The sequence below is a fragment of the Lepus europaeus genome, chromosome 15 (genome assembly GCF_033115175.1).
Source record: "Lepus europaeus isolate LE1 chromosome 15, mLepTim1.pri, whole genome shotgun sequence".
NCBI classification, from domain to species: domain Eukaryota; kingdom Metazoa; phylum Chordata; class Mammalia; order Lagomorpha; family Leporidae; genus Lepus; species Lepus europaeus.
The window spans coordinates 94,504,845-94,524,586 of record NC_084841.1 but is presented as its reverse complement, the minus strand read 5'-3'; the positions used below and the strand labels follow the sequence as shown (position 1 = coordinate 94,524,586).

Sequence of the window (19,742 nt, the reverse complement as noted above, 5' to 3'; positions counted from 1 at the left end):
TTTGTTTTGCTGTTATTGTTCTAGGTCCTTTAGATACATGATGCATTGCTTGATATAGGCACCAGTTGCTATACACCTCCCTCTTAACACTCCTTCTGCTGTATCCCGTAAGTTTGGATCTGTTGTATTTTCATCTTCATTTATTTCTAGAACTTTTATGATTTCCCCCATGACCCACTGCTCATTCAGGAGCATGTTGTTCAGTCTCCATGTGTTTGCATGCGTTCTAGAGTTCACACAGTAAGGTTAAACCCCTGCTGTATACATCAGAGCTGACGTGCACACAGGTTAAGTCCCTGCTGTATATGTTAGAGCTGACATGTACACAAGGTTAAGTCCCTGCTGTATACATCAGAGCTGACGTGCACACAGGTTAAGCTCCTGCTGTATACATCAGAGCTGACGTGCACACAGGTTAAGTTCCTGCTGTATACATCAGAGCTGACGTGTACACAAGGTTAAGTCCCTGCTGTATACATCAGAGCTGACGTGCACACAGGTTAAGTCCCTGCTGTATATGTTAGAGCTGACATGTACACAAGGTTAAGTTCCTGCTGTATACATCAGAGCTGACGTGCACACAAGGTTAAGTCCCTGCTGTATACATCAGAGCTGATGTGCACACAGGTTAAGTCCCTGCTGTATACGTCAGAGCTGACGTGCACACATGCTGTACATGTCAGTGTGTTTCTCAGAGCTCCTTGTCCTCATTGAGAGGTCACTGCTGCTTCTGCCCCCTCTGGCGTAGGATCCCCAGAAGCACTGTCGGTGTTCATGGGCTCTTTTTCAGAAGCTGAGTGTTTGCCTCTAGTGGAAACAGCAAGTTGCTTGGCAGGTTGGCACGGTGGTGTCAGCTCCTCCAGGTAGTATCAGACCAGCCATCCCTCAGGCTGAGTCCCACGCTTGGAATCTCATTTAGATCCAATTTCTTGGAGATCCGTGTGCACATCAAGTCCTGAGAAACACAGACCTGCAGGGGATGGACCGTCTTCAGAGGCGTGAGTGTCTCACGGGCAGCGACCCTATCTGTCTTGGCCTGGCAGGAACCCAAGCTGAGGGATTGGCTTTGATAATGAAAGGGAGTTTAGTAGACTGTGGGCTCACCCCGGTGCCACCCAGAGCCCTGTTCTGGTAGGATCTGCTCAGCGTGGCCCGACCCTGCCGGATGCTGCATTAGCATGGCTGGGGTCCCCGGGTGCCCTCGCCGTGCTCTGGTTTTGTCCCTTGTTTGTGTTTCTTAACACTTCACGAAGGAGTCCCGTGCATCTTGTTTAATCTCTGCAGTAAACATGGGCTCATCTTGGAACCAGGTGACCGTGGGTGCTCTCACTCAGTCCACGGGAGGAAGGGTGTGGAGGGGGCACTGAGTTAATGCCAAGCTGCAATCTGTGATGTTTCTAGACTGCTGGCTCACTACCCACCATGCAGGCTCCCATTTGGAACTCGGTGCTGGGGTGCTGTGACGTGCACACTGCTGCAGAATCCAAGGTGAAGGTTTACAGTCACAGGTTACAGGACATGTCCCTTTAAAGCCACTTCCCCTTAGTTTTCGTATTCTACGTTTAGTTTTTTTTTTTTTTAAGATTTATGTATTTATTTGAAAGAGTTACACAGAGAGAGAATAGGCAGAAAGAGAGAGAGAGAGAGAGAGGGGTCTTCCATCCAATGGTTCACTCCCCAACTGGCCGCAACGGCCAGAGCTTCACTGATCCAGAGCCAGGAGCTTCTTCCAGGTCTCCCACGCGGGTGCAGGGGCCCAAGCACTTGGGCCATCTTGCACTGCTTTCCTAGGCCATAGCAAAGAACTGGACTGGAAGTGGAGCAACTGGATCTCGAACTGGCACTCATATGGGATGCCGGCCACAGCACCGGGCCCTCTATGTTTAGTTTGGAGTAGCTAATTAACGTGTACCCTAAAACCCCCACGTTAATATTGGCAATACAGCCGTGTAAAGAATTTTTGAAGATGAAAGGTCAGACCGTCCTGAGTGTCCCTCAGAACGCTGCTGTGAGCGCCTCTTCCCTTGCCGCCCCTGTGTCCTTGAGAGCTGGCAGACGGCACGTTCCGTTTGATGGAGCTGTCACTTTATTTCTCGCGTCGGAAAATAACCCTCCGTTTCTTTCTGCTGACACCCAGAGTAATCTCTGATAATACAGTCGCTGTCTCAGTCCGCTGGAGGAGATTTGCAGCTGAAGGAAGCTCGAGATGGATGTGCGGGGAGACGTCGTGACGTCCGAGGCGAGGCAGACCAAAGACGTGACAGAATTCACGACAGCGTGATCACCGTTTATAGACGAGTGTGCACAGTGGCGTCACCAGACGCCCTCGGCCACCTGTGGGCCCGACTTCCCACTGCAGCCCGGCTTCCTGGGTGGATCCCTGTGTCACTGCCACCTGTGGCGAGGGGCCTCTGCAGAGCAGGGGTTCAGGAGTGGCCCTGCACCCCCCAGCCCCCGCAGCCTCATCCCAGAGGGCTGGAGCAGGACGAGCCAGGCTGGGGCTCCCGGGGCATGGCAGGAGCAGGTGTGTGGCCGGGGCTCCAAGGGCTGAGCGCCACCACTGCCTGTGCGTTTCCTGTGTCGCTCTGACGCCCGCGGGCCCCCATCTTGCCCCGCTTGCCTGTTCTTCCTGTCGTCACATCTGTGCTGCTTGTGGTGGCCTCATTGGCTCCGTAGGAGGTGATGCTTTATGTGCGAGAGAGCTTCTAATGACGGCGTCCTGACTGACTCAGGCCCCTGAATTCATGGCAAGAGCACCGTGGGAAAGTCTCCCCCATCCCTTCCCCACCTGGGGCTGACGACTCACTCACCCCTGCTGTGTCCCTACAGATGGTCTCAGGCCAGGCAAGCACGTGCTGTGGGGTCTTGTGTTTCTCCATTGCCCTTTGATAACATGTTACAGTGTTCTTTCTTTTCTTTTTTCTTCTCTTCTCTTCCTCTCTTTCTTTCTCTTTCTCTCTTTCTTCCTTCCTTTCTCTCTCTCTCTCTCTCTCTCTCTCCCTCCCTCTCATTTATTTATTTATTTGAAAGAGTTACACAGAGAAGAAGAGGCAGAGAGAGAGAGAGGTCTTCCACCCGCTGGTTCATTCCCTAGTTGGCCGCAATGGCCAGAGCTGCGCCAATCTGAAGCCAGGAGCCGGGAGCTTCTTCCGGGTCTTCCATGTGGGTGCAGGGGCCCAAGCACTTGGGCCATCTTTAACTGCCTTCCCAGGCCACAGCAGAGAGCTAGATCAGAAGTGGAGCAGCCTGGACTGGAACCAGTGCCCATATGGGATGTCGGCACTGCAGGCAGCGGCTTTACCAGCTACACCACAGCACTGGCCCCACAGGGCTCTTTCTAGGTCAGTATTAGACAATAGTTCAGAGCACCTTGGTTTTGCGGCTGCTCCACACTTTATTTAGTTATCACAGTGGACGTGTGGGTTGTTTCCAAATTTATATAATTATCTGGTTCCACCTTGAAGTTTTTAAAAAATGCCATCTTAGGCTGTTTCTGTCTGGTTCTCTTACCAACAGCCTTGGGAGGCAGTGGATGTGCCGGGGGGCGGGCAGACCTGGTCCATAACGCTCAGCCTGCATTCCTGTCCCATTTTACAGGTGAGAACATGGAGGCTTAGAGTCACACCTCTCCTCCAGAGCCGTCCATCCAGAAAGAGCCAGAGCCTGGATTTGAATCCTGGTTCACTGGCTCCCCAGTGGAATCATGGGAGAAAAATGTGAAAACCTGACGGTGCTTTTCCCCACTGGTGTCCACGTGTGGCTCTGCCCAGAGCAGATGAGACTCTGACACTGATTTGTTCTGACTCTGTTCACTAAGGTTACCCAGGCTACAGGCCACACTCCCTCCACGGTTATTACCTCGCTTTAGATTCCAGACCCAGCGGTGAGCTTGTCTGTTAACTCCCGGGACTTCCCACCCGCTGGCTCCACCCCACTGTGCCTGCTTCCCCGTAGCTCCTGGGGTACAAAAGGACTCCTCCCTGCCTGCTCCCCAATTAGCACTGTTTGTCCAGTGCCTGGTGCACCGCGGGGGCCATGTGAAATTGGCAGCCGGCCTTCCTTCCTGCCTACGGCTGTACTGGACCGGCATTTAAAAATTTATTTACTGGAAAGAGTTATATAGAAAAAGGGAGAGAGAGAGAGACAGAGAGATCGATCTTTCATGCCCTGGTTCACTCCTCTAATAACCACAAAGCCAGGGCTGGGCCAGGCTGAAGCCAGGAGCCAGGAGGTTCATTCGGGTCTCCCACCTGGGTGGCAGGGTTCCAAGCACTCGGGCCCTCAGCAGGGAGCTGGATCCCGTCGTCACAGGTCGGCTTTGCCCACTGCGCCACGACCCCAGCCCCAGGAGGTCACTGTTCAACCCATGCACGCCTCCGTGCACGCCTAGGTCAATGCTGTAACTGCGCGGTTGCTCACCGTGCTGCGGTAAGCACGGAAGTGCAGTGGCCCCTCATCCTGAGTTGGTTCCCCCCACAGAGTTATAGCTGGGTCTCTGTTAGTTTGCTTAGGATCTCCATACTTCTCTCCGCAAGGCTGTGTTACTTTGCATTCCCACCAACAGTGTGTTAGGCACCGTTTCTCCACACCCTGCCCACATCTGCCAGATTCTGTCTTGATAACAGATGTGCTAACAGGTGAGATAGTGTCACGCTGGTTTGACTCACCTTTCCCGAGGCTGATGGTACTGGGCGTCCTGTCACGTCTCTGTTGGCCCTTCCGTCTCGTTTCCTATCTAGATTGCTTGGATCACCTTTTTGTTGCCATTGCTGAATTTCTTGGGTTCCTTGCGTATTCTGGATATTAACCCAGGTAAACGGCTTCAGCTGTTTTCTCCTGTTCCGATGGTTCCTCGTCACCTTCTTGACCATTTCTTTAGCCGTGCAGAAACTCCGTACTTTGATACAAGCCCATTTGTCGACTTCTGCTTTTGTTGCCTGTGCTTCTGCAGTCATCTGAAAAATCATCGCGTGTGTCAGGGTCTGGAAGTATTTCCCTTATGTTTTCTTCTAGTGGTGTCGTAGTTTTGGGTGTGACGTTTCGGTCTTTGATCCCTCGTGATTGGGTGGGGGTGAAGGTCAGGGTCTTTGATCCCTCGTGATTGGGTGGGGGTGAAGGTCAGGGTTTTGATCCCTCGTGATTGGGGGGGGGTGAAGGTCAGGGTCTTTGATCCCTCGTGATTGGGTGGGGGGTGAAGGTCAGGGTCTTTGATCCCTCATGACTGGGTGGGGGTGAAGGTCAGGGTATTGATCCCTCGTGATTGGGTGTGGGGGGTGAAGGTCAGGGTCTTTGATCCCTCTTGATTGGGTGTGGGGGTGAAGGTCAGGGTATTGATCCCTCGTGATTGGGTGTGGGGGGTGAAGGTCAGGGTCTTTGATCCCTCTTGATTGGGTGTGGGGGTGAAGGTCAGGGTATTGATCCCTCGTGATTGGGTGTGGGGGGTGAAGGTCAGGGTCTCTGATCCCTCGTGACTGGGTGGGGGTGAAGGTCAGGGTCTTTGATCCCTCGTGATTGGGTGGGGGGTGAAGGTCAGGGTCTTTGATCCCTCGTGATTGGGTGGGGGTGAAGGTCAGGGTCTTTGATCCCTCGTGATTGGGTGGGGGGTGAAGGTCAGGGTCTTTGATCCCTCTTGACTGGGTAGGGGTGAAGGTCAGGGTCTTTGATCCCTCGTGACTGGGTGGGGGGTGAAGGTCAGGGTCTTTGATCCCTCTTGACTGGGTGAGGATGAAGGTCAGGGTCTTTGATCCCTCTTGACTGGGTGGGGGTGAAGGTCAGGGTCTTTGATCCCTCGTGATTGGGTGGGGGGTGAAGGTCAGGGTCTTTGATCCCTCTTGACTGGGTAGGGGTGAAGGTCAGGGTCTTTGATCCCTTGTGATTGGGTGTGGGGGGTGAAGGTCAGGGTCTTTGATCCCTCGTGATTGGGTGTGGGGGGTGAAGGTCAGGGTCTTTGATCCCTCGTGACTGGGTGAGGATGAAGGTCAGGGTCTTTGATCCCTCGTGATTGGGTGGGGGGTGAAGGTCAGGGTCTTTGATCCCTCTTGACTGGGTGGGGGGTGAAGGTCAGGGTTTTGATCCCTCGTGATTGGGTGGGGGGTGAAGGTCAGGGTTTTGATCCCTCGTGATTGGGTGGGGGGTGAAGGTCAGGGTCTTTGATCCCTCGTGACTGGGTGGGGGTGAAGGTCAGGGTTTTGATCCCTCGTGACTGGGTGGGGGGTGAAGGTCAGGGTCTGTGATCCCTCGTGATTGGGTGAGGATGAAGGTCAGGGTCTTTGATCCCTCGTGATTGGGTGTGGGGGGTGAAGGTCAGGGTCTTTGATCCCTCTTGATTGGGTGGGGGTGAAGGTCAGGGTTTTGATCCCTCGTGACTGGGTGGGGGGTGAAGGTCAGGGTCTGTGATCCCTCGTGATTGGGTGAGGATGAAGGTCAGGGTCTTTGATCCCTCGTGATTGGGTGTGGGGGGTGAAGGTCAGGGTCTTTGATCCCTCTTGATTGGGTGGGGGTGAAGGTCAGTCTCCTGGGTGCAGGCGTCCAGTGCCCAGCACGGGTCCGTTCTCCAGTGTAAGCTGTCTTTGTTGAGAGTCGGGTGGTTGTCCACATGTGGATCCACTTCTAGAGGTTCTTTCCTGGGGTTGGGGTTGTGGTGCGGCTGGTGAAGCTGCCTCCTGCATCAGTGACATCCCATGTGGGCGCTGGTTTGAGACCTGGCTGCTTCACTTCCAATCCAGCCCCCTGCCAATGTGCAGGGAAAAGCAGCAGACGATGGCCCACGTGCTTGGGAGACCCCGGTGGAGTTCCAGGCTGTTTCTTTGGCCTGGCCCAGCCTTAGTTGTTGAGGCCATTTGGGCACTGAACCAACAAATGGAAGATCTCTCTTTCTCTAGCTGCCTTTCAAGTAAATAAATAAGTAATTTTAAAGCAAATTTAAAAATTAAAAAAGATTATTTTCTGTCTCACTGGTCCAGGTGTGTGTTTTTATGTCAGTGCCATGCTGTTTTGTTTATATTAGGTCTGAATTACATCTTGAAATCATGTATTATGATGTCCAGCTTTAGTTCTTTTAGCTCAAAATTGCTTTGGCTAGTTTTTTGTGTGTGTGTTTACACATGAATTTTAGGATTTTTTTTTCTCGTTCTGTGAAGAATGTCATTGATCTTTGATGAGGATTGTATACAATCTGTAAGTCACTTTGGGTAGTATGGACGTTTTAATAATATTAAATCTTCCAAGGGGGCTAGAGCTGGGATATGTAGGCTAAACCTCTGCCTATGGCGCTGGCATCCCATATGGGTGCCAGTTCATGTCCCAGCGTCTCCTTTTCCAATCCAGCTCTCTGCTATGGCCTGGGAAAGCAGCAGAAGATGGCCCAAGTGCTTGGGCCCCTGCACCCACGTGGGAGACCCCGAAGAAGCTCGTGGCTCCTGGCTTCAGATTGACCCAGCTCCAGTTGTTGTAGCCATTTGGGGGAGTGAACCAGTGGATGGAAGACCTTTCTCTCTGTTTCTCCTCTCTGTCTGTTACTCTCTCAAGTAAGTAAGTGAAATCTTTAAAAAAAGGAAAAAAAAACTTCCAACCATGAACATGGAGGATCTTCCCGTTTTCTTCTTTCTTCTGCAGTTTCTCTCATTAGTATTCTTACATTTTTGCTGCAGATGTCTTCCACGGCTTCGGTCAGATGTATTTCGAGGAATAGTTCCTGTATGTGCTGTGAGTGGAATTCCTCTCACTGCTCCCTCTCTCAGCAGGTTTGTTATTCATGCGCAGAAACGCTGTTGACTTCCCAGTGTTGGTTCGGGATCCTGCAGCTTTATTGAGTCTGTCAGCTCTCATAGTCTGGGAGTCTCCAGTCTTCGCTGTGGAGAGAATCGTGTCCAGAGATGGATTGTGTGACCTCCCCTTTTCTCTTTGTAGGCTTCTATTTTTCCTCTCACTTAATTTCCGTGGCTGAAACTTCCAGTACTGTATTAAATAGGAGTGGCAAGCGTAGACATCCTTGTCTGGTTCCAGAGCTCAGAGGAAGTGTTTCCAGCTTTTCCTCATTCAGTACCACATTGGCTATGTGTTTGTCATTTACGGCCTCGATTATGTTGGAGTCTGTTTCTTTTATGCATATTGTGTTCCTGAGTGGTTGTTGGATTTTATCACATGCGTTCTCTGCCTGTCGAGGAGATAATGTGGTCTGTATCCGTTCTGTGGTGGTGATGAGTTAAGTTTATTGACTTGCACATGTTGAGCCATCCTTGGATTCCTGGACAGATGTCCCTTGACCAGAGTGGATGATCTTTGTGATGTGTCGTTGGATTTGATTGGCTGGTATTTTTTCGAGTATTTTTTTTTTTTGACAGGCAGAGTGGACAGTGAGAGAGAGAGACAGAGAGAAAGGTCTTCCTTTGCCGTTGGTTCACCCTCCAATGGCTGCCGCGGTAGCGTGCTACGGCCGGCGCACTGCGCTGATCCGATGGCAGGAGCCAGGTGCTTATCCTGGTCTCCCATGGGGTGCAGGGCCCAAGGACTTGGGCCATCCTCCACTGCACTCCCTGGCCACAGCAGAGAGCTGCCTGGAAGAGGGGCAACCGGGACAGGATCGGTGCCCCGACCGGGACTAAAACCTGGTGTGCCGGCGCCGCAAGGCAGAGGATTAGCCTAGTGAGCTGCGGCGCCGGCCTTTTTCGAGTATTTTTGCACCTGTGTACCCCAGGGATATAGGTCTGTAGTTCTCTTTTTGTTGTTGTGTTGTATTCTTGTCTGGTTTTCCAACTAAGATAATGCTTGTCTCAGAGAATGAGTTTGGAGGGTTCCTTCTCTTTAAATTGTTTGGAATGGTTTATAAGAATTGGTGTTAGTTCTGCCTGAAAAGAACCCATACTTAATTGGGAGGATTTAGGAAATTTCATTCAAAGTTGATAAGGGATGACTTAGCTCTGGAAAATACCCTGTTTTCATCTTTCTTCCATGGAAATCCAAATTCATTTTTTTTAAAGATTCATTTATATATCTGAAATATTTGCAGAATGAGAGGGAAGACAGAGATCTTCCATCTCGTTCTGGGTTCACTCCCCAGAAGGCTCCAACAGACAGGGCTAAGCCATGCAGAAGCCAGGAGCCAAGAGCTTCTTCCGGGTCTCCCAGGCGAGTGCAGGGGCCCAAAGCACTTGGCCCATCTTCCACTGCTTCCCCAGGTGCATTAGCAGGAAACTGGATTGGAAGTGGAGCAGCTGGGACATGACCTGGCCCCCACAGGGATGCCAGCATTGCAGGTGGTGGTTTTACCTTCTGTGCCACAAGGCGAGCCCCTAAGTTCATTGTCTGGGGTTGTCTCTGTGCCTTCACATCCCAGACTTGTAGTAAACTGCTGATGGAATTGAAATCAGTCCAGCAATACTAAAAAAATGAAAGCAGACTTGTTACTTGAAGTTCCTTAGAACTAGAGTTGCCCGCCGACCTCTGTTCCCTTGAAAGTCCGTCTGTCACTGTGCCATTTTACTGATGTGAACTAAAAGCCCATTCGCTCTAAAAGCTGTGCTTCTCACCTCGGCTGCTGGGCTCGCAGGCCGCTGGTTTGACAGTGGCCACTTGCAGGCCCTCACCCACGCTGGCCACCGTATCTCCCAGTCACAGGAATGCCTGCTCTAGAAAGCTTAAGGTGACAAAAGGAGGACCACACAGCCACAGGCTGGACGGACATCTCGAGGTCTCTTCCTGTGCCTGGCTGAGGCCAGAGCTCGGCCCCTCCTCCCACCACAGCAGACTTCTGGAGAGTTCACGCTGATCATATCCCCTGAGCAGAAGTCCTATAAAACCGTGCCACCCTCAACCAAGTAAGGAAATGACCAACAATGAAAGTAACTGAGAACATTTGGAAAACGATGCCAAGCAGCTGGTAGAGCCGCAGAGATGACTGCCATATTTCATGTAAACGTGTTCATTATTTCATACATGACTGACATATTTCATGTAAACGTGTTCATTGTTTCATGTATGACTGACATATTTCATATAAACTTACTCAGTGGAAAGCACCAGGTCCCTGCTCACTGTGTTCCTGGCATCTGACAGGCGTGGAGGTCAGGTTTAAGGACTCAGTGGATCCAGAGCTGTGAGCTGCCATTGTGACTGAGACTAAATGGACTGAGAGGGCGTCTAACAAGTCTGTCCTAGCAAACGAGGTGAGTCAGCGACTTAGAATGGAATTGGAGTGCTGCAAATATGTTGCTGATTTCTTTGCCATTAGAGAGGGCTGAATTGCACAAAATAAACGCCTTTTGTGCCATGACTCAGGTCTAAGATTTTTCTTGGTAAATGAATCAGATCTTTCTGTGACTATTCATCTGACATCTGCTGTCTTACACCAGGCAGGAAGAAAACACTCACACTCGGCAGTCTGCACCGAGCAAAGCCCATCAGCTGGAACGCCGGCCTCTCTCTGTCGTGACGCAGACACGCCCCAGGCGAAGCGTTCTGTGAGTAACAGGAGGTGGGATTTTCCTGACGACTGCGCGGAGTCAGGTGTGCCGTGTCACTGGTGAGGTGATGCTATGCCGTCTGCTTATCCTCGCCAAGCCTCAGTTCTCGGGGGCAAAACCAGGGCAATAATGTATTGATCACAAAGACTTCTCAAAAAATCTATTTGTTTATTTGAAAGAGCTAGAGAGAGAGAGAGACAGAGAGGGAGGTCTTACCTCTGATGGTTCACTCCCTGGGCGGCTGCAGCGGTGGCAGGAGCCCAAGCACTTGGGTCATCTTCCCCACTGCTTTCCCAGGCCATCAGCAGGGAGCTGGATCAGAAGTGGAGCAGCTGCGACAGGAACTGGCGCCCATATGGGATGCTGGTGTTTCAGGTGGCAGCTTTACCCCCGTACACCACGGGGCTGGCCGCCTCAAAGACTTTTATTTATTTATTTATTTATTTATTTATTTATTTATTTTTGACAGGCAGAGTGGACAGTGAGAGAGAGAGACAGAGAGAAAGGTCTTCCTTTTGCCATTGGTTCACCCTCCAATGGCCGCCGCGGTAGCGCGCTGCGGCCGGCGCACCACGCTGTTCCGATGGCAGGAGCCAGGTGCTTCTCCTGGTCTCCCATGAGGTGCAGGACCCAAGCACTTGGGCCATCCTCCACTGCACTCCCTAGCCACAGCAGAGAGCTGGCCTAGAAGAGGGGCAACCGGGACAGGATCGGTGCCCCGACCGGGACTAGAACCCGGTGTGCCGGCGCCGCAAGGCGGAGGATTAGCCTAGTGAGCCGCGGCGCCGGCCTCAAAGACTTTTAAAAACTATTTGCAAGAAGTTGCAGGAAAACCAGAGAGAGGACTACGTGTCCACCCCCAGAGCTATGCTCTGAGAGTGCTCCCCAAATCCCGTGGTCCCCAGCACAGCACTTGAGGGTGACCGGGTCGTGGTGGATTCCTGGGTGACTGGTGAACTCTTCGCGCACAGCCGCCCTGTGCGAGGTCCGCAGCCGGGAGACACCAGAGCACGGGGCCTTTCTGGGGCTCAGCAGAGCCGGCTCCGTGCTCTGGGACTGCCCGGGCTCTAGAACGAGAGGCCCAGTGAACCCCGCCCTTCGTAAGTCCCCGAAACACAGACCAGCAGCCACTTGCCCCTTGTTGGTGGCCAAAAATGTTCAAATAGAAGCCGCGAGGATTCCCAGCGTGCAAACCGAGAAGAGCAGGGCTGCTTGGTTGACCAGGGTTGCTGTCCCCCAGGACTGCTTAGCCCGAGGGCTCTCGGCCTCCCTGCCACCACCCCCAGCTCCCCCCAGCCCTGAGACAGCTGTCAGGTTTAGGGAGGGGAAGTCACTCTTGGTTGAAGTTGGCAAACGTTAAGAAACGCCTGCTCCACTTTTATTAGTGCATTCGCTCATTGACACTGGCAAAAACACGACTGCTAACCGACCCCGTGCCAGCCCGTGAAGGCTGGAGGGAGGCACAGAGGCGGGTGTGGACCTGCCGTGGAGACGGCACTCTGATGGAGAGCCGCTCTGGGCAGCTGCTCTCTGTGAGGGGCTGCTTGCCCCCGGCATCCGTGTCCACAACCCTGGCTGGAAGTGCGCTGTCACACGTCCCTCCCCCACGCATCTGAGGAAGTCCTGGCAGACCTCTGGCCGGGGCCACAGCAGCCAGTGAACGTCACCTGCGACTGCAGGAAGATGGCCGAGGCGCGGTCCAGTCCCCGAAGGCACGCTTGCTCTGTGGCCAGACCTGAGATTAGAAGACACGCTGAGCTCATCCACGTAGGTCCCTCAGTCCCTCCGCCGGCGAGCCTCCGCAGGGACGTTTGCCTGATCCGCAGTTCTCTAAGTCTGTCTCTTCCCTGGACAGGTGCAGAGCCCGGTTTCCATAGCCTGGGGTCTCAGGAACACCCTGGTTGGCTTCAGAACAGCCCCGTGTGTGCTCCCCGGGTCTGCCTGTCCAGACCCGGCCTTGCTGGTGCCGCGGCCTCAGAAGTGAGTGTGAGGCCGATCCTTCTCGGTGTGAGCTCGGACTGCCGCGTGCCACAGCTGCTGCTGCTGCTGCTGCCTTCTTCCTTCCCCCTCCTGTTCCTCCTCCCCCTCCTCTTCCTTCTCCTCTTCTTCCTCCTCTTCCCCCTCCTGTTCCTCCTGCCCCTCCTCCTCCCCCTCCTCCTCCCTCACCTCCTCCTCCTTCCCCTCCTCTTCCCCTCCTCCTCTTCCTCCTCCCCCTCCTCTTCCTTCTCCTCTTCTTCCTCCTCTTTCCCCTCCTGTTCCTCCTCCCCTTCCTCCTCCCCCTACCCCTCCTCCTCCCGCTCCTCCTCCCCCTCCTCCTCCCTCACCTCCTCCTCCTTCCCCTCCTCTTCCCCTCCTCCTCTTCCCCTCCTCCTCTTCCTCCTCCTCCTCTTTCTCTTCCTCCTCTTCCTCCCCCTCTTCCTCCCCCTCCTCCTCTTCCTTCTCCTCTTCTTCCTCCTCTTCCCCCTCCTGTTCCTCCTCCCCATCCTCCTCCCCCTACCCCTCCTCTTCCCCCTCCTCCTCTCCCTCCTCCTCTCCCTCCTCCTCTCCCTCCTCCTCTTCTCTTCCTCTTCCTCCTCTTCCTCCTTTCCTCCTCCCCCTCCTCCCCCGCTCCCCCCCCCCTTCTCCTTCTTCATTTCTTTGAAAGGCAAAGAAGAAGAAAGAGACAGAGAGGTCTTCCACACGCTGATTCACTCCCCAAATGCCCACAACAGCCAAGGCTGGGCCAGGCCAGAGCCAGTAGCCAGGAACTCCATCCGGGTCTCCAATGTGGGTCATGTGCCGTGTGCCGAGGCAGCTCAGCAGGGAGCTGGATTAGAAGCCCAGCGGCCAGGACTTAAACCAGCTTTCTGATGTGGGATGCCGTGCTGCAAGCCGTGGCTTAACCTGCGGCACCACAACACCCATCCTAACCTCTTTTCTTTTTTAAAATGTTTGGGGGCCAGTGCTGTGGCACAGTGGGTTAAAGCCCCAGCCTGTAGTCCCAGCATTCCATGTGGGCACCAGTTTGAGTCCCGGCTACAGTCCCAGCATTCCATGTGGGCACCAGTTTGAGTCCCGGCTGCTCCACTTCTGATCCAGCTCTCTGCTGTGGCCTGGGGAAGCAGTGGAAGATGGCCCAAGTCCTTGGGCCTCTGCACTCACAGTGGAGACCCAAAAGAAACTCCTGGCTCCTGACTTCGGATCAGCCCAGGCCATTGTGGCCACTTGGGGAGTGAACCAACAGATGGAAGATCTCTCTCTCTAACTCTGCCTTTTAAATAATAAATGAATAAATCTTTTAAAGATGTTTAATTTCGTGTTGCTGACCCGGAGATGGCTGGAACCACTGTAACACGAGAGTGGCCAGATCCAGAAGGAGTGCCATCCTCCTAACACACACGTAAGGGCCCGGGTTCGCACCTGCTGCTCACAGCTCGTCTGTGACGGCCGTCCTGGCTGACAGAGGGACAAACTGCCTCAACAGGTGAAGGGACAGGCCAGGGTCAGGCAGCCGGGAGGCCCTGAGCTCAGACTCTCCAAGCTGAGTGGAGTCGGTGCCTGGACACTCGGGGTCATCCCAGGTCTGTGGCCTCCATCTCTTCCCATACTCAGACCCCTGAGAAAGCTGGCAGTGCTGCCCCCTGCCTCCTGGACAGTGTGAGAGGTCAGAGGTCAGAATGGCTCCATGGCCTGTGTCGAGCTACTGCAAGGCTGTCCCAGGCAGGGACGCCCCCCTGCCACCCCCGCACTCCGGGCACCCGGGGCTCTGTCCTCTGCGTGGCCCTTGTGCCTGCCATGCCCTCCCCCGCCCACTCCCCTCTGTGTCCACCCCCACCGACTCTCCAGGCTCCCTGTGGGGTCCCTTCAGGGACCCTCCCATCTTGCGCCCTCCCCCCCCCAACAGCGCCCCTCAGTCTGTCACATGCTGCCGCTTACCACGGGACCACCCGGGTCTGGTGACTGGCTGGTCAGCGTGCGGCACGGGCGTGGACTGCACTCTGCCTGTCCCGCCATGGGCACTGGGCTGTCCTCCCACTGGGCAGTTGCCTGTCAGTCTCTGCTCTCTCGGTTCCTGTGGGATTGTTGGGACATAACGATGATTCTGGCTTGTTTTCAAGATTGATTGATTGATTTGAAAGAGTTACAGAGGGGAGAGGGAGAGGCACAGAGGCTTCCGTTTGCTGGTTCACTCCCCAAATAGCCCATCCGGCCCCTGCTGGGCAGGCGGAAGCCAGGAGCCCGGAGCATGGTCCGCATCTCCCACATGGGTGCAGGGGCCCAAGCACTGGGCCACCTTCCACTGCTTTCCCAGGCGCATTAGCAGGGAGCTGGATGGGAAGTGCAGCAGCCATGACACACCGCCCAAAATAATGATGTTTCTCGTTGTTTTGAGGAACCTCAGGTCACTTTCCTGGCTTCTGTACCGTTTACGTTGCTGCCGGCCTGATGGAGGATTCCAGCCTCGGCATCCTCTCCAGAATGTGTTGGTTTTGTGGGAGTCACCCTGATGGTGTGAGGCCGTGGAAGTGTCCACTGATAGTCGCCTGTGACAGCTTCAAACGATGCGGGAAGGGATCCTCGCCTGGGGGGAGAAGGGGAGCCCCGTTCTCCACTGTCTCACAAGCCGTTAGCCTGTGTGAGACCCGCAGGGACGTGGTGACGAGGTCTGTGTAGCAACGCAGGCTGGAAATCGTGTTCTGGTGACCGTGGCCAGGGCGGGAGCGAGGTCAGCTTAACTGGACACACTGAGACCAGGGCGGGAGTGAGGTCGGCTGTGCTGGACACACTGTGGCCAGGGCGGGAGCGAGGTCGGCTGTGCTGGACGCACTGTGGCCAGGGCGGGAGTGAGGTCGGCTGTGCTGGACACACTGTGGCCAGGGCAGAAGCCCTGAGCACGTTAGTCACCTTGGAGTTCTGTTCAGAGAGCGGAGTGCAGGGTGGCGCCGCGGGGCCTCCACCTGTCCGGGTGCTGGTCAGAGGGCGGAGTGCGGGGTGGCGCCGCGGGGCCTCCGCCTATCAGAGTGCTGGTCAGAGGGCGGAGTGCGGGGTGGCGCCGCGGGGCCTCCGCCTGTCCGGGTGCTGTCCAGAGAGCGGAGTGCATGGTGGCGCCACGGGGCCTCCGCCTGTCCAGGTGCTGGTCAGAGGGCGGAGTGCGGGGTGGCGCCGCGGGGCCTCTCCCTGTCCGGGTGCTGTCCAGAGGGCGGAGTGTGGGGTGGGGCTGTGGTGCCTCCGCCTGTCCGGGTGCTGTCCAGAGAGCGGAGTGCGGGGTGGCGCTGTGGTGCCTCCGCCTGTGCAGCCGGTCCTTCATGGTGTATGTCCCGGCTGCTCCTCTTCCAGGCCAGCTCTCCTCTGTGGCCCGGGAAGGCAGTGGAGGATGGCCCGAGTGCTTGGGCCCCTGTGCCCACATGGGAGACCTGGAAGAAGCTTCTGGCTCCTGGCTTCAGATCAGCGCAGCTCCAGCAGTTGTGGCCAACTGGGGAGTGAACCAGTGGATGGAAGACCGACCGACTTCTCTCTCTCTCTCTCTCTCTCTCTCTCTCTCTCTCAGATAAATAAAACAAAAATCTTAAACAAAATCTAGTTGTAGGAGGAGCTGACGGGCACTAGGAGATGCTGCAGACTGAAGCCGTGGCTGCCCAGAGGCCGCTGGCTGCCTCCCCCTCGCCCTCTGCCCCTCCACGTGCCCTCCAGGACGCGAGCGCTCGTCTTCATGCAGAGTCCTGTCGGCTCCATGTGCCTTTCGCTCAGAACAGGTGGTGGAGACACGCCTGCTGTCTGTAGGTGGCTGTGCTCGGTCAACCTCAGGAAGCCCAGACCAGGAGTTCCAGACACAAGTCCGCTCCCTTCACAGAGAGAGAGGAGGCAAAACCGGCCAGGTAACGAGCTGTGCCTGTCTCCGACGTTTCTCAGGCTCTACAGGGGGAAAAGGACTTCAAGGTGAAATGTTGAATGACTTCTGAAGTTGTGTAGCACACAGGGCAGCTGTGGTTCTTAACAGTCACACTTTCTTTTGTTAAAGATATATTTATTATTTGAAAGGCAGAGTTACAGAGAGACAGAGATCGTCCATCCGCATGTTCACTTCCCAAATGGCTGCAACAGTTGGAGCTGCGCCGATCCAAAGCCAGGAGCCAGGAGCTTCTTCCCAGTCTCCCGTGTGGGTGTAAAGGCCCAAGCCATCTTCTGCTGCTTTCCTACAGCAAAGTGCTGGATCGGAAGAGGAGCAGCCGGGACTTGAACCAGCGCCCATGAGGGATGCTGATGCTGCAGGTGGAGGTTTAACCTGTGCTGCGGTGCTGGCCCCATGGTTCCCATGGTTACACTTTTCCAAACATCTGGAGGAAGGATTTCCCAGGTTTCCGCTGCAGAGAAATGACCCGTGTTTGGACTGACCCGCTGGGTGCCCCGAGCTGCCCGAGCTGGACGCCTGGCTCTGGCTGCAGCTCCATGGGAGAGAGCGGAGCTGGCTCAAGCACTCGGGTCCTTGCGACCATGTGGGATTCAGCTCTGGGGTCCTGGCTCCGCCTGGCTTAGTTCTGGCTGTCACAGTCAAGTGAGGAGCCAGCTGATGGAAGCTCTTGCTCTCTGCTTCTCTGCCTTTCAAAAACACGAAAGTGATCTTTTTTAAAGGAAAATGGCTCCCTGTGCTCTTGCTGTCAGTGTCGCTGCGGAGGAGCTCACAGTCTGACACCAGTGATCCCAGTGGCCGCGGACAGACGGACATTCAGTGATCTGCTCAGTTCCTTTGTTTATCTGCGGTGAGTGCTTTCTTCTAAATCTTACTTCTACATTGTGTGGAATACGAGAGTAGCCTGGTGCTGGTGGGCATGTCCTGTTGTCTCCGGGACCACGCGCTCTGAAGTGGCCCGTCGCCCGGCAGGACCACTGCTGCGTCAGCCTGTGTGGGACTATCGGGGTCTCGTCCCTGAGCGCGGTGCGGGGCGCACAGCTCACCAGCGAGCAGGATTTCGGGGGGGGGGGGGGGCGGTCTGAAGTGGCCCGTCGCCCGGCAGGACCACTGCCGCGTCAGCCTGTGCGGGGCTGTCGGGGTCTCGTCCCTGAGCGCGGTGGGGGGCACACAGCTCACCAGCGAGCAGGATTTCGGGGGGGGGGGGGCGGTCTGAAGTGGCCCGTCGCCCGGCAGGACCACTGCTGCGTCAGCCTGTGCGGGGCTGTCGGGGTCTCGTCCCTGAGCGCGGTCGGGGCGCACAGCTCACCAGCGAACAGGATTTCGGCGGGGGGGGGGCATAATGCACATGAATCACCCCCACAGCCTCGACCAAAGGAAAGCAACGGAAATAACCAACACGAGCTTTTCCCGTTGTCTTGATTTGAAAGGTAATTTATCTCTGTCAAACCTACATCGTTTAATTTCAATAATAGCTGTTTGATAACCGCCTCCCACAGTTCCTGAGCCGTAACGGCTGGCTCTTGCTGGCCGGCACACGCTGGCTTCAGCTCCCACCTGCGCTCCACAGGACACCCACAGAACAGAGTGTGTGCAGTCCAAGACGCCTTCCTATCTGCAGAGGCCGGCGTCGTCGCTGGGTTTCGTCTCCTCCCATCGCTTGCTCCAGAGAGGAGAGGGTGGCAGGCACACCTCCCGGCCTCCAGGCAGCACAGTCCACCCGTTCTGCGTGGGCTGCAGCTCGCTTTGGCTGGTGCTGAACAGCACCTGGCTGGGCGTGAAAAGGCTGCCCTGGCGGGGGAGGGGGGTGCCTGTGCTGTGGCGTAGCCGGTAAAGCTACCACCCGCAGCCAGATGCCCGGCACCCCATACAGGCGCCGGTTCAAGTCTCCGCGTCCGATCCAGCTCCCTGCCAATGTGTCTGGGAGAGCAGCGGAGGAAGAGCCCAGTGCGTGGGCCCCTGCAGCCACGTGGGAGACCTGGAAAAAGCTTGTGGCCATTTGGAGAGTGAACCAGCAGATGAAAGATGCCCCCCCCCCCCCGCTTTCTCTCTAACTCTTTCAAAGAAATAAATCCTTGAGAGAAAGAAAAACAGGAGAGAGGGAGTGGGGAGGGGCCGGGAAAGGCCACGCTGAGGGCCGGTGAATCCAGGAACCCAGGCTCTGACAAGCTGAACTCACAGGCTCAGAGCAGGGCAGCCCTTAACCCCCCGGGAGGGGACGAGACCGCGAGGGTGGAGTTCAAGTGCAGAGCTCAGGGCCCCACTCGCGTGTTGCAGAACCTCCAGCTGTCAGGGCTAACGTGTTTTAGTGAATGGGCTGGACTTTTTAAGGATTTCATTTTAAGTTATTTGAGAGAGAAAGACAAAGGTCTTCCGGCCCCTGGTTCACTCCCCAAATGCCCATGACAGCCGGGAGCCAGGAGCTGGAAGCCGAACTGGAAACCTGGAGCAGCGGGACTCGAACCTAGGCCGCCGACACGGGATGCGAGTGTCCCAGGTGGTCTTAGCGGCTGTGCCCCTCGCCCGCCTTTTGGCCCTCAGGAAGCGCTTCCCTCTGTGGGTAGAGAGAAGCGGGAGGGGGAGGGGGAGGGCCGGGACAGTGGACTGGCCCGTGGGGGTCCAGCCTGCCCAGGGCGGGCTTCCGTCCGCAGCCGCCCCTCCTGTGCGGTGAGGGGGATCCTGGGGGTTCGTTCTTTAAGGGTGGGTTCCCAGGAGACCAGGACCGAAGAGCAGCAGGAGGCCAGGGAACCCAGCCCCGCAGAAGCCCGGCGGTTCACGTGCGCGTGCTGCCCCCTTCTGGGATGCTGCGGAATTACACCGCGGGACCTCCGTGGACGGGGCGCGCCCGAGAGCGTGTGGGGCCAGCGAGGCTGCGCGTGTGCCCCCCCCCCCCAGGTGAGTGTTGTGGAGCCGGGAGCTGGCCCCGCACCCGGGCTCCCAGGGCTGCCGCAGACACCGTGGGCATGGTTCCCCGGCCCGCCCCTCCCCGCGTTTGCAGGAGGACAGTGAGGAGAGGCCAAGGTCCGAGTGGGGCCGCTCCGAGCTGCCAGGGCGCTTTGCCCACCTCGGCCGCAGGTCCCCTGTGCTCTTCCCGGTAAAGATGGGAGGACTCAGGGGTGCAGGGGTGAACCTGGAGAGCGGACCCACCTTCCGAATGACCGTAACCAATTAATACCGCCGGTTAGAGGACCAGCTGACAGGTGCATGTTACATTAAAAAGTAAAATAAACGGGTGAAGTGGACGAAGGTCTTCCTTCTCTAGATCTGAACTTTTTGGGGTATGTCTCTATACATGTTTTCCTCCTGTGCACGAACCGGTGCTTGCACACATGATGTCTACGTGTATGTGAGCGGCATGACTTTTACATGAGTGATTTGTTTGTTTTGAAAGAGTT

General features: G+C 55.7%; 1 protein-coding gene across 4 annotated transcripts in view; it reads left to right on the top strand.

Annotated features, from left to right (window-relative positions):
• The window catches only part of CRHBP (corticotropin releasing hormone binding protein), a 46,490-nt gene extending 27,508 nt beyond the window's left edge, over positions 1-18,982 (top strand). For 2 of the 4 annotated variants that reach the window (XR_009868108.1, XR_009868109.1), the window contains 5 exons: positions 10,054-10,163; positions 10,350-10,457; positions 16,193-16,315; positions 16,479-17,197; positions 17,713-18,982. Coding sequence is in view for 2 of the 4 variants with exons in the window: in XM_062212546.1 (XP_062068530.1) it covers positions 12,144-12,440; positions 16,193-16,315; positions 17,100-17,197; positions 17,713-17,777; positions 17,898-18,181 (867 nt within the window). In the remaining 2 variants the exon portion in view is untranslated. Of the gene's footprint in view, positions 1-10,053; positions 10,164-10,349; positions 10,458-10,947; positions 12,441-16,192; positions 16,316-16,478; positions 17,198-17,712 lie in introns of those variants that run through there. The other 2 variants (XM_062212547.1, XM_062212546.1) reach the window with 2 other exon arrangements.
• The last annotated feature ends 760 nt before the right edge of the window (positions 18,983-19,742 follow it).